The sequence below is a fragment of the Hemiscyllium ocellatum genome, chromosome 10 (assembly GCF_020745735.1).
Source record: "Hemiscyllium ocellatum isolate sHemOce1 chromosome 10, sHemOce1.pat.X.cur, whole genome shotgun sequence".
NCBI lineage: Eukaryota > Metazoa > Chordata > Chondrichthyes > Orectolobiformes > Hemiscylliidae > Hemiscyllium > Hemiscyllium ocellatum.
In genome coordinates, this window is record NC_083410.1 from 13,431,378 (window position 1) to 13,455,631 (window position 24,254).

At 42.3% G+C, this 24,254-nt stretch overlaps 1 protein-coding gene across 3 annotated transcripts in view; it reads left to right on the forward strand.

Moving 5' to 3' along the window:
• Positions 1–24,254, forward strand: part of LOC132819655 (endoplasmic reticulum membrane-associated RNA degradation protein-like) — a 55,943-nt gene that overhangs the window by 26,937 nt on the left and 4,752 nt on the right. For 2 of the 3 annotated variants that reach the window (XM_060831270.1, XM_060831272.1), the window contains 2 exons: positions 2,176–2,289; positions 6,894–9,890. In XM_060831270.1, the coding sequence (XP_060687253.1) occupies positions 2,176–2,289; positions 6,894–7,056 (277 nt within the window). In that variant the 3' untranslated portion in view covers positions 7,057–9,890. Of the gene's footprint in view, positions 1–2,175; positions 2,290–6,893; positions 9,891–24,254 lie in introns of those variants that run through there. The other variant, XM_060831271.1, reaches the window with a different exon arrangement.

Sequence of the window (24,254 nt, forward strand, 5' to 3'; positions counted from 1 at the left end):
TGCTGACCTATCTCTGGGTCTGCTTTTTTTTATTTATTAATTTTTTTCTTTTAGCTAACCTGTTTTTCTAACCAACCTGTTTTGAATGATGTTATTACACACCTGTGGAACAGGTGGGACATAAACCTTGGCCTCCTGCTCCAGGGGCAAGGACAGTACCATTATACCATAAGAGGACTCTAAAATGCAGCAACACCCCACATACCTAAATAATTCTTTTCATCAACCTGTTCAAACGTAATATAACACACCTCTCAGTACAGGTTGGATTTGAACCTAGACTTTCTCACAGTCTGGAGCACTGCTCTGGGTCTGCTATAGAATTTTTAAAAAATGTTTATGTAATCTATTTTTCCAATCAACCTGTTCAGAGATGTTACTACACACCTATGGAGCAGATGGGACCTGAACCTGGGCCTCCCAGTCAAGGGATAGGGCGACTTCTACTGGACCACAAGGATCTCTGAGGTCCAATTTTATTTAAACCAAGGAACCCTTACTCAACGAGCTTCACAGGGAGATTAATTATTGATTTCCCCATCGGCTTTGTAGGGGTTATCACATTATTTAACTTTCACTTGCAGGAGATGGTTGACAGCTGTGTTCTTGCCTTTTACTCACCAACTCTACCCACTCCCCACCCTTTACAACCAATCCTTGGATATGTGTTGTCTATGCATGTGTGAATTGTATGTGAACATGCATCTATGGAGGAACCTCTATTTATCAAACAACACAGGTGGGGAGTATTTTGTTCAGATAATCAAATGCAGGATAACACCGTTTAGCTAAGCATCGGGACCTTGCGATCTTGTTCGGATAATCCAAAATTCAGATAATCGAATGGCAGATAATCGAGGTTCCTCTGTATATATGTAAAAATGAATTAGTTTACAGACATCTATACTAGTTCCCATACTATAGCATCCAAACATATTTTCTTATTCTTTTGCTTTTTCTTGTTGCTGTTTGTTTCACAACAACAAAACTTGGTAACAATGCAAGGTCCCACTTGTCATGACCAGGAATGGTACCAGAGTTTTGCACACCTATGTGTGTGAGAGTTGTACTTGATTGTGCATAATTTTATTTCAGTTATAGAGATGTACGGCACGGAAACAGACCCTTCAGTCCTAATTGTCCATGCCGACCAGATATCCCAATCTAACTTGGTCCCACTTGCCAGCATCCAGCCATATCCCTCTTAAACCCTTCCTATTCATACACCCATCTGGATGCCTTTTAAATGTTGTGGTCGTACCAGCCTCCACCACTTCCTCTGGCAGCTCATCTCACACACACATCACCCACTGTGTGAAAAAGCTACCCCTTGGGTCTCTTTTCTATCTTCCCCTCTCACCCTAAACCTATGCCATCTAGTTCTCGACTCCTTCACCCCAGGGAAAAGACTTTGTCTTTTTATCCTATCTATGCCCTTCATGATTTTTATAAATCTATATAGGGTCACCTGTCAGCCTCTGATACTCCAGGGAAAACAGCACCAGCTTATTCAAACTCTCCCTATAGCTCAAATCCTCCAACCCTGGCAACATCCTTGTAAATCTTTTCTGAACCCTTTCAAGTTTCACAACAGCTTTCCGATGGGGAGGAGATCAGAATTGCATGCAGTATTCCAAAAGTGGCCTAAACACACTCCTGTACCGTTGCAACATGACCTCCCAACTCCTATGCTGAATACTCTGACCAATAAAAGAAAGCATGCCAAACGCTTTCTTCACTATCCTATCTACCGGTGACTCTACTTTCAAGGAAGCTATGAATCTGCAGTTTAAGGTCTCTTTGTTCAGCAACACTTTCTTTTATTTCTTAAGGGTTTTTCCTCAAAAGATCCAAGTTATCAAGTATGACAAAGTTAAGCATGGCACTGAAAGCATCAAAAGCTCTGTTTCGTTTATTAAATCAAATTGACAGGTAGTTCTAACTGGTAGGTGAAAGAGTAGGCTACTTTCTCCAAAGGCGCTGCCAAACCTGCTGAGTTTCTCCAGCACCTGTTTTTATTTCAGATTTCTACCATCCACAATATTTTGCTTTTATTCGATTGTACTTCCCCATTCCGAATGCAACTGAGTATCTTGATAAGTTATGTGTAGTGATTATGCTAACATTTCAAATGGATTTGCTCACTGTCAGGATTTGTATCATTTTCTTTTACAGTATCCAGTACTTGCACCATATTTTCAGTCTGCTAACTCTACTTGTAACGGTGGAACTGCTCAATGCACAGACAATGAAGGATGAGGTTTCATCTGAATATCACTGCTATTTGAAGTAAGTACTGCAACTTACCAGGAAATGTCACAAGTTAGGCCATTACAAAACGCAACATTGAATGTAAAAATGTTGCTCTGATCTCATTAATAATGTGGTACATTACTGATAGAGCTAAGCGATTCCATAACCAAAGGATCAGAACAAAGTGTTGTAGACCTGCCACATCCTGTGGTGAATGGTGCGAGGCAATTAAAAAACTTAGTGGAGGAGGAAGCTCCACAAATATCCCTAGTGATGGGGGAGCTAGCACATTAGTGCAAAAGAAAATATTGAAGCATTTGCAACAATCTTCATCCAATAGTGCAAGGAGGATGATCCATCTCTGCCTCCTCCAGAAGTCCCCAGCATCACAGAGATGTCAGTCTTCAACCAATTTGATTCACTGCATGTAATATCAAGAAAGTTTGGAGGCAATGGATACTGCAAAGGCTCTTGGCTGTGACAACATTCTGGCAATAGTGATGAAGATTTGTGGTACAGAATTTGCTGCACCCCTAGCCAAACTAGCTATCCATCGCAGCTACAACGTTGGTATCTGCCCAGCAATGTGGAAAATGTCTCTGGTATGTCCTGTACACACGAACCAGGACAAATCCAGCACCCCAATTACTGTCCCATCTATCTACTCTCTCTTAATAATGTGATGGAGAGTGATATCAAGGAGCACCTGCCCAGTTGTGTTCTGCCAAGACCATTCAGCTCCTGACCTCATTACAGCTTTGTTCAAATAAGGGGACATGAGCTGGATTCCAGAAGTGAGGTAAGAATATTAGCTCTTGCCATCAAAGCTGCATTCAACAGAGTGTGACATCGAGGAGCTCTAGCAAATCTGAAATCCATGGGAATCAGGGGTAAAGCTTTCTGCTGGTTGGCATCATACGTGGCACAAGGGAGGATGGTTGTTGGAGATCAGTCATCTCAGCTCCAGGGTATCTCTGCAAGAGCTCCTCAGGATAGTGTCCTTGGCCCAGCCAAATTCAGGTGCGTCATTAGTGACCTTCCCTCCATCTTAAGGTCAGAAGTGAGGATGTTCGCTGATGTGTAACGTTCAGCTCCATTCATGAGTGCTCAGTTACTGAAGCAGGCCATGTTCAAATGCAGCAAGACCTTGATAATATCCAGTCTTAGGCTGAAAAGTGGCAATTATGCCACATAAATGCCAGGCAATGACCATCTCCAATAAGAGATGATGTAAATCACCGCCTCTTGACATTCAGAATCCCCCACGATCAGCATCCTAGGGTTACCGTTGACCAGAACCTGAACTGGCCAAACCATATAAATCTCAAAGAACAAGTTAGAAATTAGAAATACTTCAGCAAGTAACTCACCTCCTGACTCCCCAAAGCCTGCCTATCATCTGCAAGGTACAGGGCAGGAGTAATGGAATACTCCCCACTTGCTCCAGCAACTTGAACCGTCCAGGACAAAGCAGCCCAATTGATAGGCACCACATCCACAAACATCCATTCCCTCACTACGGATGATTAGTAGCAGCAGTGTGTACTATCTGCAAGATGTGCTGTAAAAATTCACCAAAGATCCTTTCACAGAACCTTCCAAACCCACAATCACTATTATCTAGAAGGACAAGGGCAGCAGATACATGGGAACGTCACTATCTCCCAATGCTCCTCCAAGCCACTTTTCATTCTGACTTTGGAAAATATCACCATTCCTTCAGAATCATTGGGTCAAAATCCTGGAGCTCTCTCCCCAGCGGCATTGTGGGTGTACTGACGGTAGAAAGTATTGTAGAGGCCCCAGCAGTGCAGATCGAGGCCATTTGGCCCATCAAGTCATCATCCCACCTAATCCCACACTTACCATAGTTAATTCACTTAGCCTGCACACTATGGGGCAATTTAGCATAACTAATCCCCTAACCTGCATGTCTTTGGACTGTGGGAGGAAATTGGAGCACCCGTGGGAGATCTGTGCAGACAAATGGACAATGTGCAAACCTCACACAGGCACATAAGGCTGGAATCAAACCAGGTCTCTTACGCTGTGAGCTACCCTGCTGCCCCTTGGACTGTAGAGGTTGAAGAAGGCAGTTCATCACCACCACCTCAAGGCCAACTAGGGATCAGGTTCAGCCAACACCCACATTCCTCACATAAGTAAAAGAAAATTTAAAACTGATCGTTTAGGCACTTCTTGGCATGTATCATAAAGGTGGTTACAGCCTGATAATGATTCTGTAATGTTGCTAATTAAGACTCAAGTAACAAATAGTTATCGTTTGGAAACCCAAGAGCTGCTTATAAAATGAGTCCATTGAAATATTTGTTTGTCCCATCACTTTTGTGTCTAATGACTACAGAATTGCAGCAAGCTTTTGCTTGATTATGTTGGTTTTGCATTTTTCTTATTGGCATTACTGGGCAGGCCACATTGGAATTAACTCATTCACAAGATCATGGATGCTCAATTGAGTGTATTCACAGGTGAAGAATAGTTAATTTTTGTACTGTAAAGGATTCAAGGCAGATAGGGACAGTTTGAGAAAATGAAACTGAAGTAAGTTGGCCATCATATTGAATGGTAGATTAAGTTTGGAACCCATTTGGCCTATCCCTACTCTTGTGGTTTATATCATTTGAATGAACTCGAGAATAATGACGAGTTTTCTCTTTAAACTTGGAGATGGAGCTCCCACTGTAACAGATTCCTAGATATTGCTGAACAGAGAGATGTAGCATCATAGAGATGTACAGCATGGAAATAGACCCTTCGGTCCAACTCGTCCATGTTGACCAGGTATCCCAAACCAATCTAGTCCCACCTGCCAGCACCTGGCCCATATCCTTACAAACCCTTCCTATTCATCTATCCATCCAGATGCCTTTTAAATGTTGCAATTGTACCAGCCTCTACCACTTCCTCTCGCAGCTCATTCCATACACGTGCCACCCTGTGCGTGAAAAAGTTGCCCCTTAGATCTCTTTTATATCTTTCCCCTCTCACCCTAAACCCATGGCCTCTAGTTCTGAACTCCCCCACCCCAGGGAAAATACTTTGTCTATTTATCCTATCCACACCCCTCATGATTTTATACACTTCTATAAGGTCACCCTTCAGCCTCTGACGTTCCAGGGAAAACAGCCCCAGCCTGTTCAGCCTCTCCCTGTAGCTCAAATCCTCCAATCCTGGCAACATCATTGTAAATCTTTTCTGAACCCTTTCAAGTTTCACAACATCTTTCCGATAGAAAGGAGACCAGAATTGTACACAATATTCCAACGGTGGCCTAACCAATGTCCTGTACAGCCACAACATGACCTCCCAACTCCTGTACTCGGTACTCTGACCAATAAAGGAAAGCATACCAAATACCTCCTTCACTATCCTGTCTACCTGTGACTCCACTTTCAAGGAGCTATGAACCTGATGTTGCTGCAACATGTGAGTGTATGTCACATCATCCTTAGAAACCTATTCTATGTAAACATAAGGAATGCCTTGTGTCTTTTTTGAATTACCCACTGGTTTACAATGTCCATTGCTTTGTCCAATGCAATGTCTTGGTCAATCAGAGTTGACTTAGCAGTCAGTCAGCACATTTTCTTTCCTCTCCGCTAAGTCATTGTGATCATTTGAAGTTTAATGCTATTGGATTTGATCTGGTAAATGCAAAAGGGAAAGCTTTGGCAAATATGTCTCTATCAAGATTCAAGTCACAGGATATTAAATTGATGCAACACAGAAGGAAGCCTTTTAGTCCATCATTTTGGACTGTCTCTTCAAAAGAGATGTCCAGTCAGAATCATTATAGGGAGGTCTGGGAGGTGTTGGTTTTCTAAGAGGTATAGGGAGGTTGGATTTGTAGAAAGCATCGAATCTCATTTAACTGACTTGATGGTTCCTTGTATTACATCAATCTATTAAACTGATATAGCAAAGTAAGGTGAAATGATTGGCACTGTTTAGTTTTTATAAATCCTAAAATATTGACAGTCTTTAAACCAGAGTGAAGAAACTCTGGTTTAATGGGGTGGGAAGATCCTAGCAGGGAGAGCTCTCTTCAGGCTCATAAGCTAAAAGATGTTTCCTTTACTAATCTGTAGCTCGGAGATTTATCAATCATGGCAATGCCTTCATCTGCATGGGCCCTAAACTCAGTAACTCCCTGACTATGTCTATGCATCTGATTCCCTCTTCTTTTTTTAAAACATGTTCATTAAAACCCACCTCTTTAGAACAGCTTATTGTTACGTGGCCTCCTATCTCTATGTTTCAGTGTCAAATTTTGTTTGATAATACTTATGTGAAATAACGAGGCTATATACACAAACTTGTTACTTTTGTTGTGTTGTATGATCCCGATTGGTTTTTTTTAATGACCTTAAGTAGCTATGCTGCTGCTGTTAGACCTCTAGGTAACTGCTGTTTTACGTACCTCTGTTTCTGCACATTGAAAAGAGCATGATCATTTAAAACGTATACATTCTGCAAAGCAAAAGTCCTAGTTTATCCTAAGCTTTCTCTAATACTGAGTGGATTTACTGCCTGTCTTAATGAATCACCGACTCTATATTCCCATTAAACTTTTTTTTAAACCCTGCCGTTTTTAAACACAGGTGCATTTCCATTCACAGGTTTCTGAAGTCGGTGTTGCAATACACAGAAAATATGGTGACATACACAAGTCCAGACAAAAACAAGTGGAATGAGAGCTGGGACCTGACTGAGAAAATGTTACTGAAAGTTAAAAATTTTTACAACAAATGGTATAATATAACTATAGACTGTGCAACTTGAACACAGTAGGACTATTTGGTTATAATCTAGAATGGCTTTAGTGGGAAATTATATTTCATATCTAAAAAGAGCAAATGTGAACAGAAAAAATATACAGTAACTTACCTTTAGTTTTTGCCACTGGAAATGTAAGAACAGAACAAATTTATCGTAAGCTGACATCACAGCATTACTTGCAGAATTGAAAATGGCCCTACAAAATATCATTGATTGGATAAAACCCAAAAGTTTTGAAAGATGATTTAGTGTGAGCAACAAAAGCAGAAGCAGTGGTAGAAGGAATCCACTAGAAGAAACTGGCGTGAAGGTTAAAATAGTGTCACAATCAAATGCATAGGTTTCTGTGTTTAAGGCAAATGATCACAGAAGATGGCAGATGTGATACAGAAGTTAGAAGGATGGTGATATCTTCAGAATGAATTATGGCTGAGGGATAAGTTAATAAGAAAACACAAACTCTGATCAAAGGATAAAAATGTAATGCTATATTTTATCCATTTTTACCGTTATACCTCAGAAACATGGACAAAACTTTGAGATCAGTGAAACACAATGGAGACCTTTGAAGTACGGATGCTAAAACATATGTATATAAATGTGTAAATAGACTGTAATACTCATAAAGAGGTTCTTGAAAATGCAGCAGCAAAGAAGAGCTCTTAAAAGTAATATCTGGGAAAGAAAATGTCAGCATCACAGCCATGTGATCAGAACAGAAAAATTGAAGCAATCTCATCTTGAGGGTAGAAGAGAGTAGAAAGAGGAATTGATCTCCGTGTAGTTGGATATCAGAGTGGTTGCCAGTGAGCTCTAGTGGATGTGTGAGGGTGGTGCAAGGCAGATAAGTATTGCGGTCCTTGACAGCAGATGTCCTGGAAGGAGCAGCCAGAAACAGCAGCTGCAACACACACACTTGTAAGTTTTCTTTCCCTCTGCTAAAGACACTTGCTAGTAGCAATTCTTTCGGTGCAGGCATAATGTGTGTGACCCTTGAACAAGGATTATGTAATGTTTGATTGCGCTGCCTTCCATATCATTCTCAAACAATCTGCTGTTGTACGCTGGACTGTGATCCACTTCCTAACCTGGGGACCCTAGTGTCAGTAAGAAAGATAGCACTACTGACAGTTGAGGGTACCTGTTCAAAAATGTATCAGAACTTGGACCCAGAACCTCCTGCTCTTTATGTTTTTAGTGCTATTGCTAGATGCCAGCTCATCCAGGGAGCTACTGCTGTCATTATTGTTCACACACAAACATTTTTTAGTAACCCTTCTCTCACATTCCGGCAGAGTGAGCAGTCTGCTACCTCTGGAACGGAGAAACCAGAAAGCAGGAAACCTGTCAGTAGCTATGATACTGTAACACTCAAAACCTCAAACTCGAGGAAGCTGAGACCCAAAGAAATTCTAATATGCCTCATTTGCTGGTAAATGCTGACGACTGATAACCTGGAACAAAAGAATTTAAAGCAACTTGGAGACCAATCATGGGGATTACGCTGGGAAATCAAAATCATTTTTGCAATGCCAGAAAGAGGAGCTTTCTCAGCAGTAGCCTTTGAGGGCTGTGAGCATCTCTGAACATGCTCAAAGAGGACCTATTGAAATGAACAATCCGATTCCATAGCCTCACATCATTGCAGGAACAAATTCTGTTACCCACTGTAATCAAATGGTTGAAAATGTTTTTGGGAGGAACAAAAGGCTTTCTGGTATGAATCTCTCAAACAGTCCCATGAAGTAGAGAATTAAGATAGTAGCAGCTGATTAAAGACTCAGCTCCTGGAATCCACACCCACCTTTGCTATTCAGGTTGATGTAAGGGGTTTGATAAACACTCATTGGCTTTTGTTTGATTTTCTTGAAGACTTTGATTCAGTTTAACTCCCACATCTTGAACATGAACATGCACAGAGAATATTCTACGTGGAAGAAATAAATATTCCCTATGACTGTCTGGTTGAATTCTGTATGATGGGGCTTCAGTTAAGCGGGATGCAAGCCAGGCCTGTGTGCTTTGTTGCAGAGAATTGCTCCATCTGCTATTTGGATTCTGCCGGATTCACAGGGAGCAACTGGCTCGGAATTAGGTGATGTGTCGTGCAGGGTCACCTCAGTTGTGAGCTGCATTAACCTTGCCCTCTTTAGCACATCTGGTTGCAAAGCTGTGTGCGGACATGGAGTCTAATCATGTGTTGTTTCATAGAGGTTAACTGTCAGTCAAGAGGAAGGCTACTGCAGAGATCTTTGGGTTTTGTACTTGATGAATCATTCATGGAAGAGGGTGTCCTGACTGACCCAGCAGTTATTGCCCAGCCCCAGCTGCCCTTGAAAAGGTGGTAGTGAACTGCCTCCTTGAACCAATACAGCCTTTTTTGTGTAGGTCGACCCACAATACCATTAAAGATGTAGTTTTAGGTTTTAACATAGTAACACTGAAGAAATGGTAATATATTTCCAAGTCACAATGATAAATGGTTAGGAGGGAAACTTCCATGTGATGGTATTCCCTTGTATCTTGTCCTTCTAGATGTTTGTGTTCTTCGGTTTAAAAGACAAACAGAAATCAACTGCTTACAATTTCAATTGCCAGGCAAGAATGAGATTTTAATAGACTTGCACAATATGCATGCCTTTGTCTCATTAGGATCAGACAAGTGTCCTTTTAAGTTTAATTACAATTGCAACTAATAATGTTGCTGGTTTTTACTCTTGACACTTGGATGTGCCAACAGTTTTGTTTCATTTGAACACATTCTAAAATGGTGAAGGTTCTTATGCTGCTAATTTGTTTTATTTGGATTCTTTGGCACAGTGCTGTTGGTTATTATGTACTGACACTGTTTCATTTTGACACAACAATAAACAAGCGTGTGTATTAACCTTGACATTTTGCTTGGCTTATTTTGACAGCTACTTAGACCCACACCCTAACCAAAAAAGAAAACAGGACTGTTAACTCTGACTTGGGTTCCTGACAATTTTCAATCCTCAATTGGAGTTGCAGGAAAATGCCCGGAATGTAGTGCTTTATAACGAAGGGAAAGGCATTGTTGATCTAGGTGATACTGCATGCTATTTGCTTGATGTCTGATTTGCAATGCAGAGTGATATCAACAGTGTGGATGCAATTCACTCACCAACAGAGTAACAGCTGTACTTTTGCAAAGGCTTCGTGATGCTGTATTCAGTTAAAAGTGGCCTTTGTATCAAGGGCAATCACTATCACCTCCATTATGGAGTTCAAGTCTTTTGTCAATGTTTGAACCAAGGCTGTAATGAGGCTTGGAGCCGAGTGGCCTTCGCAGCATCCAACCAGGTTATCTGTAAACCAGTGCTGCTCCTTCCAGCAATTTAATGCTGATCTAGAGTAGACTAATTGGGGGGGGTTATTGGTTAGATTAGATTTGACCTGCTTTGTGTGTTCAGGAAATATCTGGGCAATTGTCTGTATTGCTGTACAGATGCCTTTGTTGTAGCTATACTGGAAGAGTTTGGTAAGGGGCAGTGCAAATTCTAGAGCACATGTCTCCAGTACTACTCCAGGCATATTATCAGGGCCCATAACTTTTGCAGTATCCTTTACTTTCAGTCAATGATTGATATCACGTGGAGTGAATTGAATTTGACTGAAAACAGGCATCTGTGATGCTGGGGACCTCTGGAGGAGGTTACAATAGATCTTGACTCAACGCTTCAGGCTGAATATTGCTGCAAGTGCTTCAATGTTATCTTTTTGCAGTGATGCACTGGTCTCCAGCATTGACGATACCATGTTTGTGGAGCTGCCACCTCCAGTGAGTCATTTATTTATCCACCACCATTGCTGACTGGATTTGGCAGGGCTGCAGAGCTTAGATCTGATCCATTAGTTCTGAAATTACTTAGCTTTGTCTGGCGAAGTAATCAGGTTAAAACCATACAAGCATGCAGAAGTAACTTGGAAACAAAAAATGGACAAATTCAGAGGTAACAGGAAGGTGTTCAACAGAATATTTTGGAAAAAAAAATAAAATTGAATTAAAATTAACAAAGTTAAACACCATCTTTACAGATAGTCAAATGCATTTTAACTTCATGAAAGTATTTAATTGGGTATATTGCATAAGCAATTTTCTGGACCTAGTACAGCGATTAACTTTTGCCTGTAGAGTTTTGAACTTGGAAACATGAAGGACAGTGTTGTATGTACCGAGGGCCTGTGATCGATCTCAGTGTGCTTTTCTTTTGATCTGAATATTTTGTGCCTGTGAGAGGCCAGGGTACAATACAGTGTATTCGACCAAAGAACTGTTGTGTCCAATGTCTAGAAGATAATTCTCTCTCTCGAGCACATCAGCATAAATATAACTTATGTCAATATTGGCAGAAGTTTAATTTCTTCAAAACAGGAGGAAGGGGGAAACCATGTCCTGTATCTGTGAAGTAATGAATAGTGTGTTAGTTGCAGTTAGGTCATGTTGCCTTGAAGTGGCAGTGTATACCAGCAAATGTTTCAACAGATGAAATCTGCCATCCCAATTGTTGTGTATCTTGGGTCACGAGGTGGCAAAATCAGTCATTTAATGGAAAATGGAAGAATGTTGTTCACTTACTGGCATGTTCAAGTATCTCTTTCCCAAAAATTTTGTTGGGGGCTTGTTAATTGCAGAGAGAATGAGACATTCCTTTTTCTTTCAAAAGAGCAAGTTTGGCTGGTATTATTGTTAACAAATAGGAAATGAAAGCCGCAAAACTTTTGACTGGACTGGACCCAGGGCTATAATTACAAAGAGCATCTGCCAGTCAAATTACAAAGGATGCTATGAGCTAATATGGGCAGAATGTGGCTCAAGTATGTAAGGCTTGTTTGCTGTGGTTATTCTATCTGGATTTTACAATTATGTAAAATAAAGCACTGTTAGTACATTGCATAGTGTACTATTTCTGACACAAGAATGCAGTCTAATCTTACCCTGGTCTCTGGCTTCTAGGAAAACCATGACTGGACTCAAATGGGTTTTTGTTATGCTCTCTAGATTCTGAAATTGATCCTATTCCTCTCCATCTCCGTTCTCACTTCGACTGATAATCTATAATTATGATAGAATATATAGTCCTTTTTTGGCTTGTATGAAATTGTATGATTGTACTTCCATGAAACATATTGGGATGTTGCATAAAGGATCCTATATCAATGCATGTTGTCATATTAAAGTTAAAAGAATAGAATGCTGACATAACTCTGTTTAATGATAGGACTCATCTATGTTTTCTATGAGAGATTTAATACAGTATGAAATTTTGGTTCCTTATCGTGGAGCATTATTGAGGAGCCATTACTGAATTTGTAATTACTTGTAAACAAGTGTGATTAGGAATGATTTACGTGAGTGTGTGGCTATAAGAGACCATTACATTTTATATGTTAGGAGAAATATTGGATAAGCAATGAAACAGTAAGTGGCAGGTTGGTTGTAATGGGGTAACTCCATGTGCAGTGGTAAAGGTCAATAGTGAGGGTGAGACAGCCCTGGAATAAAAAGGGTGAAGTGATGAAAAATGGCCAAACATGTAGGGGTTGGTGACAGTTTGAAGGGGGTAGTGAGAGAATAATTCCTTGCATACATGCAGCTGTGATGGCAACACATTCCCAGCATTGACTGTATGCTAGTAACGGTGACATTTTGTCTATTAATTTTTTTTAAAATGAAGTTTGTTTAAACACTTGTGGTTTATACAAATTAATGGACTAGCCTTGTTGGTTTCTGCATCGACTGAACCTCTGCCAGAATGGTTCTTTGTTTTTCTTCCGTTGAGCTAATTGGGATTGGGTAGGTTGTGTTTTTGATAAAGCACCTCAATTTATTTTAAAGATGTTTTATTTCCCTCCGTTTTTCCACTGATTCATTCTGTCTGCCTCGATCAAACCATCTCATCACACGTTATATTTGCACCATCATTCCACTGTGAAATGACACATCACAATCTGGTCCAAATCACAAACCCCAGCAGGTCACTTCCTAAAATTCAAATTCACTGGAACTGATGAATTACAAAGTGTAGACCTCTCTTTATCTGGATCAATTGACTGGTACAATACTGAGAGTCTGGAGTATAAGAAGTCTATGATGTGGTATCACATGGTGTATGGCTGGTATTATGGATGCTTCAGTTGGATCCAGTAGCCATTGTTTCAGAGGAACAAATCATCCAAAGCTTTCCTGCTGCTGTTTAATGTTATCTGGTAACCTCTTCTGTGGTGTGTGTTAACTGTTGTCCATACTTGGCTATAAATTGCACATGTTTCCACCTTGGCAATTCCAGGGTTGAGTTCTGCTCAGTGCTGAGACAGCTCATCTCATTCCACTTTGATTTCTTCACGATTGACTTTCAAGCTTCTTAAATAAACTTTCCATCTTTCAGGTGGTAAAGTCCATTTTAACAATTGTAAACAAATGGAGCAGAATTCTCTCCAGTGTCTTTTATCAACATCAGAAAATTAAAATGTTTGATCATTAACACATTGGTATTTTTGACAGCTGAAAGGAGAAAGATTTAAAAGAGACCTGAGGGGCAATTTTTTTCCATACACAGGGTGGTTTGGATCTGAAATGAACTGCCTGAGGAAGTGGTAGATGCAGGTACAGTTACAACATTTAAAAGACATTTGGACAGGTGCATGAATAGGAAAGGTTTAAAGCGATATTGACCAAATACAGGCAAGTGGGACTAGTTAAGTTTGGGAAACTTGGTTGGCATGGATGAGTTGGACCAATGACTCATCTAATCCTATCAATGCATGCACCATGTGCTATTTGCTTGCCTGTACTTTAGCCCATGAGCCACCATTACATTTTTTTTCCCTCAATTATTGGCTAGATTATTTCATGAAACCTAGATGAAATATTGCCAGTGCAACAAACAAAATTGCTCTTCTGGAGAGCTGACTCAGACCCAATGTATGGGATGACCTGTTTTTGTCCTGCAACCTGTCTATCATTGTTCTTTATAAATTATATCTCTTGTGCTGTCTGTTTGAACTCAAAGCACCACAACCTATGCCTGTTGTGAAGTAGAGTGAAATGAATCACTGACACTATTCCAAAGCAGTAACACCATCCTGATGGTTTGATATCATTATAAGCCATTAATTTCCCATTCGCTGAAATCACAGCCCCAAAACCACGTCAGAAAATGGGCATCTCACTGCCCATTTAATATTGTATTGGTTATTTTAAGAAAAGTCAGGCATATCAAAACAAACTGAGTTCCTTCAAAGCTTTTTTTTCCTCTTGTACCCTACATCTTCCAGCACCTTTCAGTCTCACTCCTATCTCTAGATCAGAAGGTTCAAATCGCAAAGATGTGAGCAGGCTGGCACTCCAATTTGTTGAGACTTTAGCAGCATTGCCCGTAATATGCTCTATGCAGGATCATTAAACCAAAAGGTGCTTTCTTTCCTTGCATGTTTCATTGCTCAGGATGGCAGTTCAAGATCCTCGGGTACACCTTTTCAAGAAGAGCAGGTCTACTGGCTCAACAATCAAATCAATTGATCCTTTACCCTGTTACTATTTGAAAGTTTTTCTCTCCATTCTGTCTGTGTTTCTATGCAGATTGGTTACCATAGCCCCCCCACTGCTTCACCTCCAAACTCGTGGATGTTCAAGCTTGTAAAATGTCTTTAACAAAGAGAAAGTTCAAACTATTTAAGAATGTGCCCATACTTCAAATGTCTGTAATTCATAGGAGCAGAACTAGGCCATTAAGCCCATCAAGGTGGTATAAACAATGACTGCAGATGCTGGAAACCAGATTCTGGATCAGTGGTGCTGGAAGAGCACAGCAGTTCAGACAGCATCCAAAGTGCAGCGAAATCAACATTTTGGGCAAAAGCCCTTCATCAGGAATAAAGGCAGTGAGCCTGAAGCGTGGAGAGATAAGCTAGAGGAGGGTGGGTGGGGAGAAAGTAGCATAGAGTACAATGGGTGAGTGGGGGAGGGGATGAAGGTGATAGGTCAGGGAGTAGAGGCTGGAGTGGATAGGTGGAAAAGAAGATAGGCAGGTAGGACAAGTTCAGACAAGTCATGGGGACAGTGCCGAGCTGGAAGTTTGGAACTAGGGTGAGGTGGGGGAAGGGGAAATGAGGAAACTGTTGAAGTCCACATTGATGCCCTGGGGTTGAAGTGTTCCGAGGCGGAAGATGAGGCGTTCTTTCTCCAGGCGTCTGGTGGTGAGGGGGCGGCGGTGAAGGAGGCCCAGGACCTCCAAATCCTCGGCAGAATAGGAGGGGGAGTTGAAGTGTTGGGCCACAGGGCGGTGTGGTTGATTGGTGCGGGTGTCCCGGAGATGTTCCCTGAAGCGCTCTGCTAGGAGGCACCCAGTCTTCCTAATGTAGAGGAGACCACATCAGGAGCAACGGATACAATAAATGATATTAGTGGATGTGTAGGTAAAACTTTGATGGATGTGAAAGGCTCCTTTAGGGCCTGGCATAGAGGTGAGGGAGGATGTGTGGGCGCAGGTTTTACAGTTCCTGCGGTGGCAGGGGTAAGTGCCAGGATGGGAGGGTGGATTGTAGGGGGGGGGGGGGGGGGGGGGGGGCGTGGACCTGACCAGGTAGTCATGGAGGGAACGGAAGGTGGAAAGGGGTGGGGAGAGAAATATATCCCTGGTGGTGGGGTCTTTTTGGAGGTGACGGAAATGTCGGTGGATGATTTGGTTTATGCGAAGGTTTGTAGGGTGGAAGGTGAGCACCAGGGGCGTTCTGTCCTTGTTACAGTTGGAGGGGTGGGGTCTGAGGGCGGAGGTGCGGGATGTGGACGAGATGCGTTGGAGGGCATCTTTAACCACGTGTGAAGGGAAATTGCCGTCTCTAAAGAAGGAAGCCATCTGGTGTGTTCTGTGATGGAACTGGTCTTCGTGGGAGCAGATACGGCGGAGGCAGAGGAATTGGGAATACGGGATGGCATTTTTGCAAGAGGTAGGGTGGGAAGGGGTGTAATCCAGGTAGCTGTGAGAGTCAGTAGGTTTGTAAAAAATGTCAGTGTCAAGTCGGTCGTCATTAATGGAGATGGAGAGGTCCAGGAAGGGGAGGGAGGTGTCAGAGATGGTCCAGATAAATTTAAGGTCAGGGTGGAATGTGTTGGTGAAGTTGATGAATTGCTCAACCTCCTCGCGGGAGCACGAGGTGGCGCCAATGCAGTCATCAATGTAGCGGAGGAAGAGGTGGGGAGTGGTGCCGGTGTAATTATGGAAGATCAACTGTTCTACGTAGCCAACAAAGAGACAGGCATTGCTGGGGCCCATACGGGTGCCCATGGCTACCCCTTTGGTCTGGAGGAAGTGGGAGGATTCAAAGGAGAAATTGTTAAGGGTGAGGACCAGTTTGGCCAAACGAATGAGTGTCAGTGGAAGGGTACTGTTGGGGACATCTGGAGAGGAAAAAAACGGAGGCTTGGAGATCCTGGTCATGGCGGATGGAGGTGTAGAAGGATTGGATATCCATGGTGAAGATGAGGCGTTGGGGGCTGGGGAAATGGAAGTCTTGGAGGAGGTGGAGGGCGTGGGTGGTGTAAGCCCATCAAAACTGCTGCACCATTCAGCTGGATCATGCATTATCATCTGTGTATCCCTATATGTCTTTGGTAAAGAAGTCCTCCCTGAAATCTATATCTCATTTAGTAATAATTGAAAGTGATGCTTTCTTATTTCTGTCACTTGTTTACTTTTGCAGCAATATTCTCTGCACCATTGGAGTGTACACATGCACACATAATTTGGTCTTAGAGCTGTTTGTTTATCTGTGCTGGTTGCCGTGGTATCTATAGAGACTAATTCATCCAAAATTGATAATGCAGTGTAATGAAGCTTTATAATTGTGATGTTTGCCAAGTGCTTGTCAAGAACTGATCACTGAGAAACAGCCGTGACCATTTCGTACACTGGGTAAACATTCACTATTTTATAATGCAGCTCATTGGATTTTGTAAATAATAGGTTCAGTTCTCTAGAAAAAGTGCTGGCAACAGAACAGGCCCTCAGATAGTGATTGCAGAAACTGGAGGAGTAGCTGTATATTAAATTTGTTTCCTCTGTTCCAGTTAAGTGTTAGTCAGACCTTAATACAGAGTCTGATGTTCAATGGGAAATAAGCGGAACTGCAGTACTTTTGTATCTGATTAAAATCAGCTCTGGCCTAACATGTAATACTTTCCTAAGATGCCAGATAATAATAATATTTGGTTTCAAGCCCCACTCCAGAGACTTGTGGACAAAAGTTGAGGCTGAAACTCTGTACAGTACCGAGGTGGTGTTGCAATGTTGGAGATACCATCTTTCAGATAAGATGCTAAACCAAAGACCCATCAGTATTTTTAACTGGACATTAAAAAATCTTCTTCTGATTGAGGATCTGATATAGGCAGCTGAAACAGGGACGGAGGCAATGTGCTGTGAAGATCTTAATGATATAGCAGATGTACCTGAATCCAAAAACTTCTCCAGGAGACCAAATGCTAACTTGAGGTGTACATGAGAGACAACCTGAAGTCATTTTTTTTTCCTTTGAATGCGAAGTACTATAAACAAATGAAATGAAAGTAAACCTGAATAAGCAGGCACAACACTGTTATTTTGTAGAGTGGTGCAATATTCAACTCTTTGGATGGCCAAATTGGACTTGAAGTAACATTAAATGTGAATTAGCTGCATTATCCAATTTGGAGACAAAAAAACTGCAGACGCTGGAATCCAGTTCTGATTTCTTGGGCTTTGTTATAACAGCATTTGAATACAGGTGTATGTATGTCTTAAGCTGTTATATAGAGTCTTTGTGAAGCCATATCTAGAGCACTGTAGATCCCTTGTATCAAGGCCAATTAATTCCCTGGAGAGAGAGGGCAACAAATGTTCACCAACCTAATTCCAGGAATGGAGAGCATGTTTTAGAAGGGTAGATTATGGGCGGCACAGTGGTAATGGGCGGCACGGTGGCACAGTGGTTAGCACTGCGGCCTCACAACGCCTGATACCCGGGTTCAGTTCCCGACTCAGGCGACTGACTGTGTGGAGTTTGCACGTTCTCCCCGTGTCTGCGTGGGTTTCCTCCGGGTGCTCCGGTTTCCTCCCACAGTCCAAAGATGTGCGGGTCAGGTGAATTGGCTATGCTAAATTGCCCGTAGTGTTAGGTAAGGGGTAAATGTAGGGGTATGGGTGGTTGCGCTTCGGCGGGTCGGTGTGGACTTGTTGGGCCGAAGGGCCTGTTTCCATACTGTAAGTAATCTAATCTAATCTAATTAACTCAATGGGATTTTTATTCTCTAGAGATTAGAAGACTGACCTAGAACTCATTTAAATGTACAAAATATTTACAAAGTAGATGCAGAAAGGATGTCTGTTCTATCGCAGGGTGTGCAGTGTAGTGTAGGGGGTATCTAGAACCAGAAAGCAGTCTCAAAATAGGAAACAGGCCAATTAGGGCCGAGACGCAATTTCTTCACTCAGAAGATGGTGAATCTTTGGCATTCTTTGCCCCAGAGAACACTGGAGGCTCAGTCATGGAGTATGTCCAAGATGGTAATTGATTCCTAAATGCTAAAGATGCTATGGAATATGCAAGAAAACACAAAATAGAATATAAAAGCAGAAAATGGTATTGAACCCAAAGATTAACCCCGATTTAATTCAAAGGTGGAGCAGACTCGAAGGTTTGTTCTTGTATGTTGGCAATCACTGAGATACTCAGTGATGTACGGCACCTTCCTGCTGACGATTCTTCTTTAAAGTCCCCCTTTTGGTCTTCCTGATGTAGAGAGGAGATCAAATGTAAACTTAGGGAACAGTTCGCCGATCATCTCAGCTCGGCATGCAGGGCCAACCAGACCTCCCAGTCACCGCCCATTTTTAACTCCTCTTCCCACTCCCTTTCTGAGATCATCATCCTCAGCCTCCTCTATTCCCACAACGAATCACACTGCAAATTGGAGGAACAACACTTCATCTGGCAGCTGACAGTCCAGAGAACTAAATATTGGGTTCTCAAATTTCAAATAACCACCCTTCCCAGCCCCTCCCCATCCCTTCAACCTACTGGATTCATTCCTCCCATTCACCAACCCAATCATATCCTCTGCAGTACATATATAGAATGAGCTGCCAGAGGAAGTGGTGGAGGCTGGTACAGTTGCAATGTTTAAAATGCATTTGGATGGGTATATGAATAGGAAGGGTTTGGAGGGATATGGGCTGAGTGCCGGCAGGTGGGACTAGATTGCGTTGGGATATCTGGTCAGCATGGATGGGTTGGGCCAAAGGGTCTGTTTCCATGCTGTACATCTCTATGACTCTATGACCTATCCCCAATTCACCACCCTGCACTGCTACCCCGTTTATCTGTAGCTCCACCTTCACCCACCCCAGTCCTGAAAAACGGTTACACTCAAAACGTCAACTTCTCCACCTCCTGATGCTGCCTGGTTTGCTGTGTTCTTTCAGCCTTCTGTCTTAAGCCTAAGAAATCAGAACTGGATTCCAGCATCTGCAGTTTTTTTGTCTCCAAATTGGATACAGAGTTCACAAATGATTGTAACAGTCTACAGAGAGCGTGGGAGGGAAAGATTGAGGCAAGTGGCTGCAAGCTAACACTGGGTAGGATATGGGTACCAGTTTTGGAGGAGATAAATTTACAGGAGGGTAAATAGGGCATGGGTAATGTCAAGTTTACAATGGTATCAGCATGAATGAGCTTTTGATGTTTTGATGTTGTGGGATCCACTTCCTGCCTTATCTCCATAACCCTTGATTCCAAAGATAGTGGAATCAAGGGTTATGGAGATAAGGCAGGAAGCGGATACTGATTAGGAATGATCAGCCATGATCACATTGAATGCAGGCTCGAAGGGCTGAATGGCCTACTCCTGCACCTATTGTCTATTGAATGAGCTTTTGATGGGCTGAGGCAGGGTCTGATCAGTTGGAGTTAGATGTAGGTGGGCTTTATGATCTGAAGCTCTACACAAATAAAAGTAAGACATCAGTTTTGGAAACAGTTTGATTTTGGGACAAAGTTTACATTGTACCTTTGATATGGGTAAACATCCCACAGAGCACTTTACAAGAATGTGCTCTGGCATGACTTAAAAATAGCTCACAAAAAATATATTCAGGTGGTTATTGAGTTGGAAATGTTTATAATTGATGTCAGTGACTTCAGTTTTCCCAAAATTCAACTTGAGGAAACTGTGACTCATTCAAGACTGGACAACAGTCTGATGGTACATTGGCAGTGGATGTGCCAAGGGAAGGTGCCGGTGATGTTGGGTTGGATGTCATTGGTGTACACATGGAAATAGATACCATGTCTTTGGACCATTTGGCCGAAAGCAGCATGTAGTTGACCGGGAGTGAGCCAAGAAACGATGCTTGAAGGAATATCATGCTTACCAGGAAAAGGTGAGAAACCATTGCTGTAGATGCTTTGAATATGATTGAATAGGGGTGAACCAAGCACTGAGGTGGACCATGGAGAGAAGAGATTATAGAATGTTGTCTCTGACCGTATCAAAACTTCACAATTGTTCAAAGGAACAAGAAGGAATAAGTGAACGTCATTGTACCGATGAGAATGTCACTCGTGACCATAGTTAAAGCCAGTTCATCCTGTGGCAGAACCTGATTGACAGATACAAATGTAGAATTGCAAGAAAGATGGATGTGGATTTGGAAATCAATAGTGTGTTCAAGAATTCTGGAAAGGAAAAGAAAATGTTGGAGCTGTGAGTAATAGTCTGCAAAGCAGTGAGAAAGGAGGTAAACGTGCATTGTTCACAGTTGACTGCAATTATTCCAAATGGCAGCAGAGTAGGATGCTTTAGCCGGAGCTTGTCCACTCCTTATATTTCTTTTTCTTACCTGTTTTTCCTCTTTTGTGTATTTTTTTGTTCTTCTCTTTTTTCTTTCCTCTCTGCTTTGGACTGCCTGCCTCAGCTCAACCACAAATTCCTGGCCTTGGATACCTGGCCTCAGCACAGACCCAGCGAAGTGTTCTCTTGACGTGACATGGTGGTCTCCTGATGAAGGGCTTTTTCCAGAAACGTTGATTTCCTGTTCCTCAGATGCTGCTTGACATATTGTGCTTTTCCAGCACTACACTTTTGACTCTAATCTCCAGCATCTGTAGCCCTCACTTTGCCTATGGCGGTCTCTTGGCATGACATGGCCCTCTACCGGCCTGGCGTGGTGCTTTCTCAGCCCAATGTGGCAAACCTTCAGTGGCCCATGGTGGTCTTTTGTCCTGAAAAAGTGGCTGCGAACTACTTTCCTACAGTCCATGTGCAGAAGGCTCTCCCACTATAGAACAAAGACGCCAAGTACAGCTTTCTGGTGGGAATGGTGCTCACTGTCTGTTAAGGAAGTTAGCTTAAATGTGCCAAATTGGATAATGTAGACAGTCTGGAGGCTGGAAGAACACAGCAAGCCGGACAGCATCAGGAGGTAGAGAAGTCAACATTTCAGGTGTAACCCTTATTTAGGACTGGGGGGTAGGTGTAGGGGGAGCTTCAGATTAAGGAGTGGTGGGGGCAGGGTGGTGAAGTGGAGGTAGGTGAAGACAGGTAGAGGGTACACCCTGGTTGGTCAATAGAAGGAATGAATCCGGTAACACCTTACCCCATAGAATCTGCGCCACATTGGTGGGCAGCACGGTGGCACAGTGGTTAGCATTGCTGCCTCACGGCGCCAGAGACCCGGATTCAATTCCTACCTCAGGCGACTCTCTATGTGGAGTTTGCATGTTCTCCCCGTGTCTGCGTGGGTTTCCTCCGGGTGCTCTGGTTTCCTCTCACAGTCCAAAAATGTGCAGGTTAGGTGAATTGGCCATGCTAAATTGCCCGTAGTGTTAGATGAAGGGGTAAATGTAGGTGAATGGGTGGGTTACGCTTCGGTGGGTCGGTATGGACTTGTTGGACCGAAGGGCCTGTTTCCGCACTGTAGGGAATCTAATCCAAAACTATAACTCCAAAGGCATGGTCGCTTTTCCTTCCCCTCTGTGTTGCCTCAGTATGACTGTGCTGAAAATGCTCCCAAAGCTTTTTCACATTGGATGCCCAAATTATGGAATGGGCAATGAAAAATTTTAGGTACCAGGTTATTAACAATCTAAATACATCAGCCTGAGGGGACCTGGGAGACAGCAGCCCTCATGGTTTTCAGCTGTAAAATTTAGTCCAACTTCTCTGGGATCTTTGTGTATATCAAAAGTGCTCTGTGAGTTGTGCTTAGGGAGAGCATTACCTGACCAAGAGTCTCTGATGGAATGCAGCTTTCCCAATATAACCAAGGAGCTCATGCAGACTCTTGGATCTACATGATTAGCTGCAGTGGAGCTCTGCAGTTTGCCTCAGGCAGGCATGAGATGAATCATCCATGCTGCAACCATGGGATAGAGGATCCGTGAGTGGACCTTCTGATAAAACAGGAGGTGTTTAATAGGTGGGGCAGAATAGTGGGAGATGATGGGACACTTGCCTGGATGAATGCAACTCCAACAACACCCGAAAGGATCAATACCATTCGGGACAAAGCGAATCCACCAATTTAAACATTTGCTTCCTGTACAACAGATGGACAGTAGCAACCTTGTGACATCAGGGGAGTGCGCTACATCAACCCACCCAGGATCTTTCAACTGCAACCTGTACATCCTGAAGCTGTACCATTTAGGATAAGGTTAGTAGAACATGGGAATACCATCACCTGCAAGTTCCTCTTGCCAAGCTACTTACCATGCTGACTTGAAAATATATTGCTGTTCCTTTGCTGTTGCAGAGTCAAAATCCTGGAGCTCACTCCGTCACAAAATTGTGGATGTCCCTTCACCAAATAGACTGCAGCAATTCAAGAAGGCGGCTCATCATTGCTTTCTCAAGGAGGTTAGGGATGTGCTATAAATGCTGGCCCAGCCAGTTACACCAACATCCCATAAACGAATTTTATAAAAATTCAGGACCTCTGCCACCTCACAAATTTACAGCCAACAAAAGCCGAGACATGCTTCAGACTCATCTGTATTGCTCTGTCTCGGAAACCACTTTATATTGAAGCAAAATATAAGCTATTGTAGTAAGCAAAGCAAAGAGAACAATGATTGTGTCATTCCCCTGACTAGCCTTCCTTGAAATGTTACACATTTAACCTGCTCATAATCTTGTAATTGTGAGGTGAATGTTTGAATCGGGTGCCTTTTTGTTTTGCAGTTAAGGGAGATTAAAGCATTTACCAGGGCAACAGGTGTGCACTTAGATTAATTCTGTAAATTATTCTTCTCTGTCTGATAACAAGAATTGTAAGCATAATTTGATTTGGTTAATATTTCTCTCTTTGCTCTGACATGCTTACTGTTTCACCTAGATAAGGTGCGTCAAGTTGAGTGTGTATGAAAGGGATCTAATTGCAACACTGCTCTAGCTCCCACCTGCTTATCTCCCTTTCCTATTCTAACTGCATTTGTTATCAGTCACATTTCTCACATTGATTGCACACAACACAATAAGCTGTCACTCTGCTTAATGCTTTCAGTACTTTTAAAATGGGTGCAACAATGGATCCAACACAAATGTTTCTTCCACTTCAAACTATTTCATTATTTCCCACATCATCAGGCATAAATATGTCACAGAGCTTTTGAGAAAGGGGGACCTGAAATACAACAGAATGTGATGGCTTACTCAAAGTCAGAGTTATAGTGACAACATGCTTTTTACATGTCTGTTTTAGCCTGACACTATACTGTGATGGTAAATACTCAAGTGTTCTTGCCATTGTATGGCTGATCAGGAATTTCTGCTGCTCTGCCCACCTGCAATTGATGTAGGTCAGAAGGATTTACAAATTGATAGGATTATATTAGTAATCCAGAGGATTACTAATTAGTAATTCATCTCCTGTTCTGCCATTCTAGATCATTTACTTCCACACCATATTGTTTTATTCATTCATAGGCAGTGATGTCTGCATCCCATGTCAGAAGTTATAGCCCATTCCTAATTGCTCAGAGGGCAGTTAAGAATTAACCCCATTGCAATAGGTTTGGAGTCAGAGGTAGGCCAGACCAGGTGAAGATGGTAGATTTCCTTCCCTAAAGGAATGGCCATTAGTGAGCTAGATGGGCCTTTACAAAAATTAACAATGGTTACATGGTCACCGTTAGACTGGCTT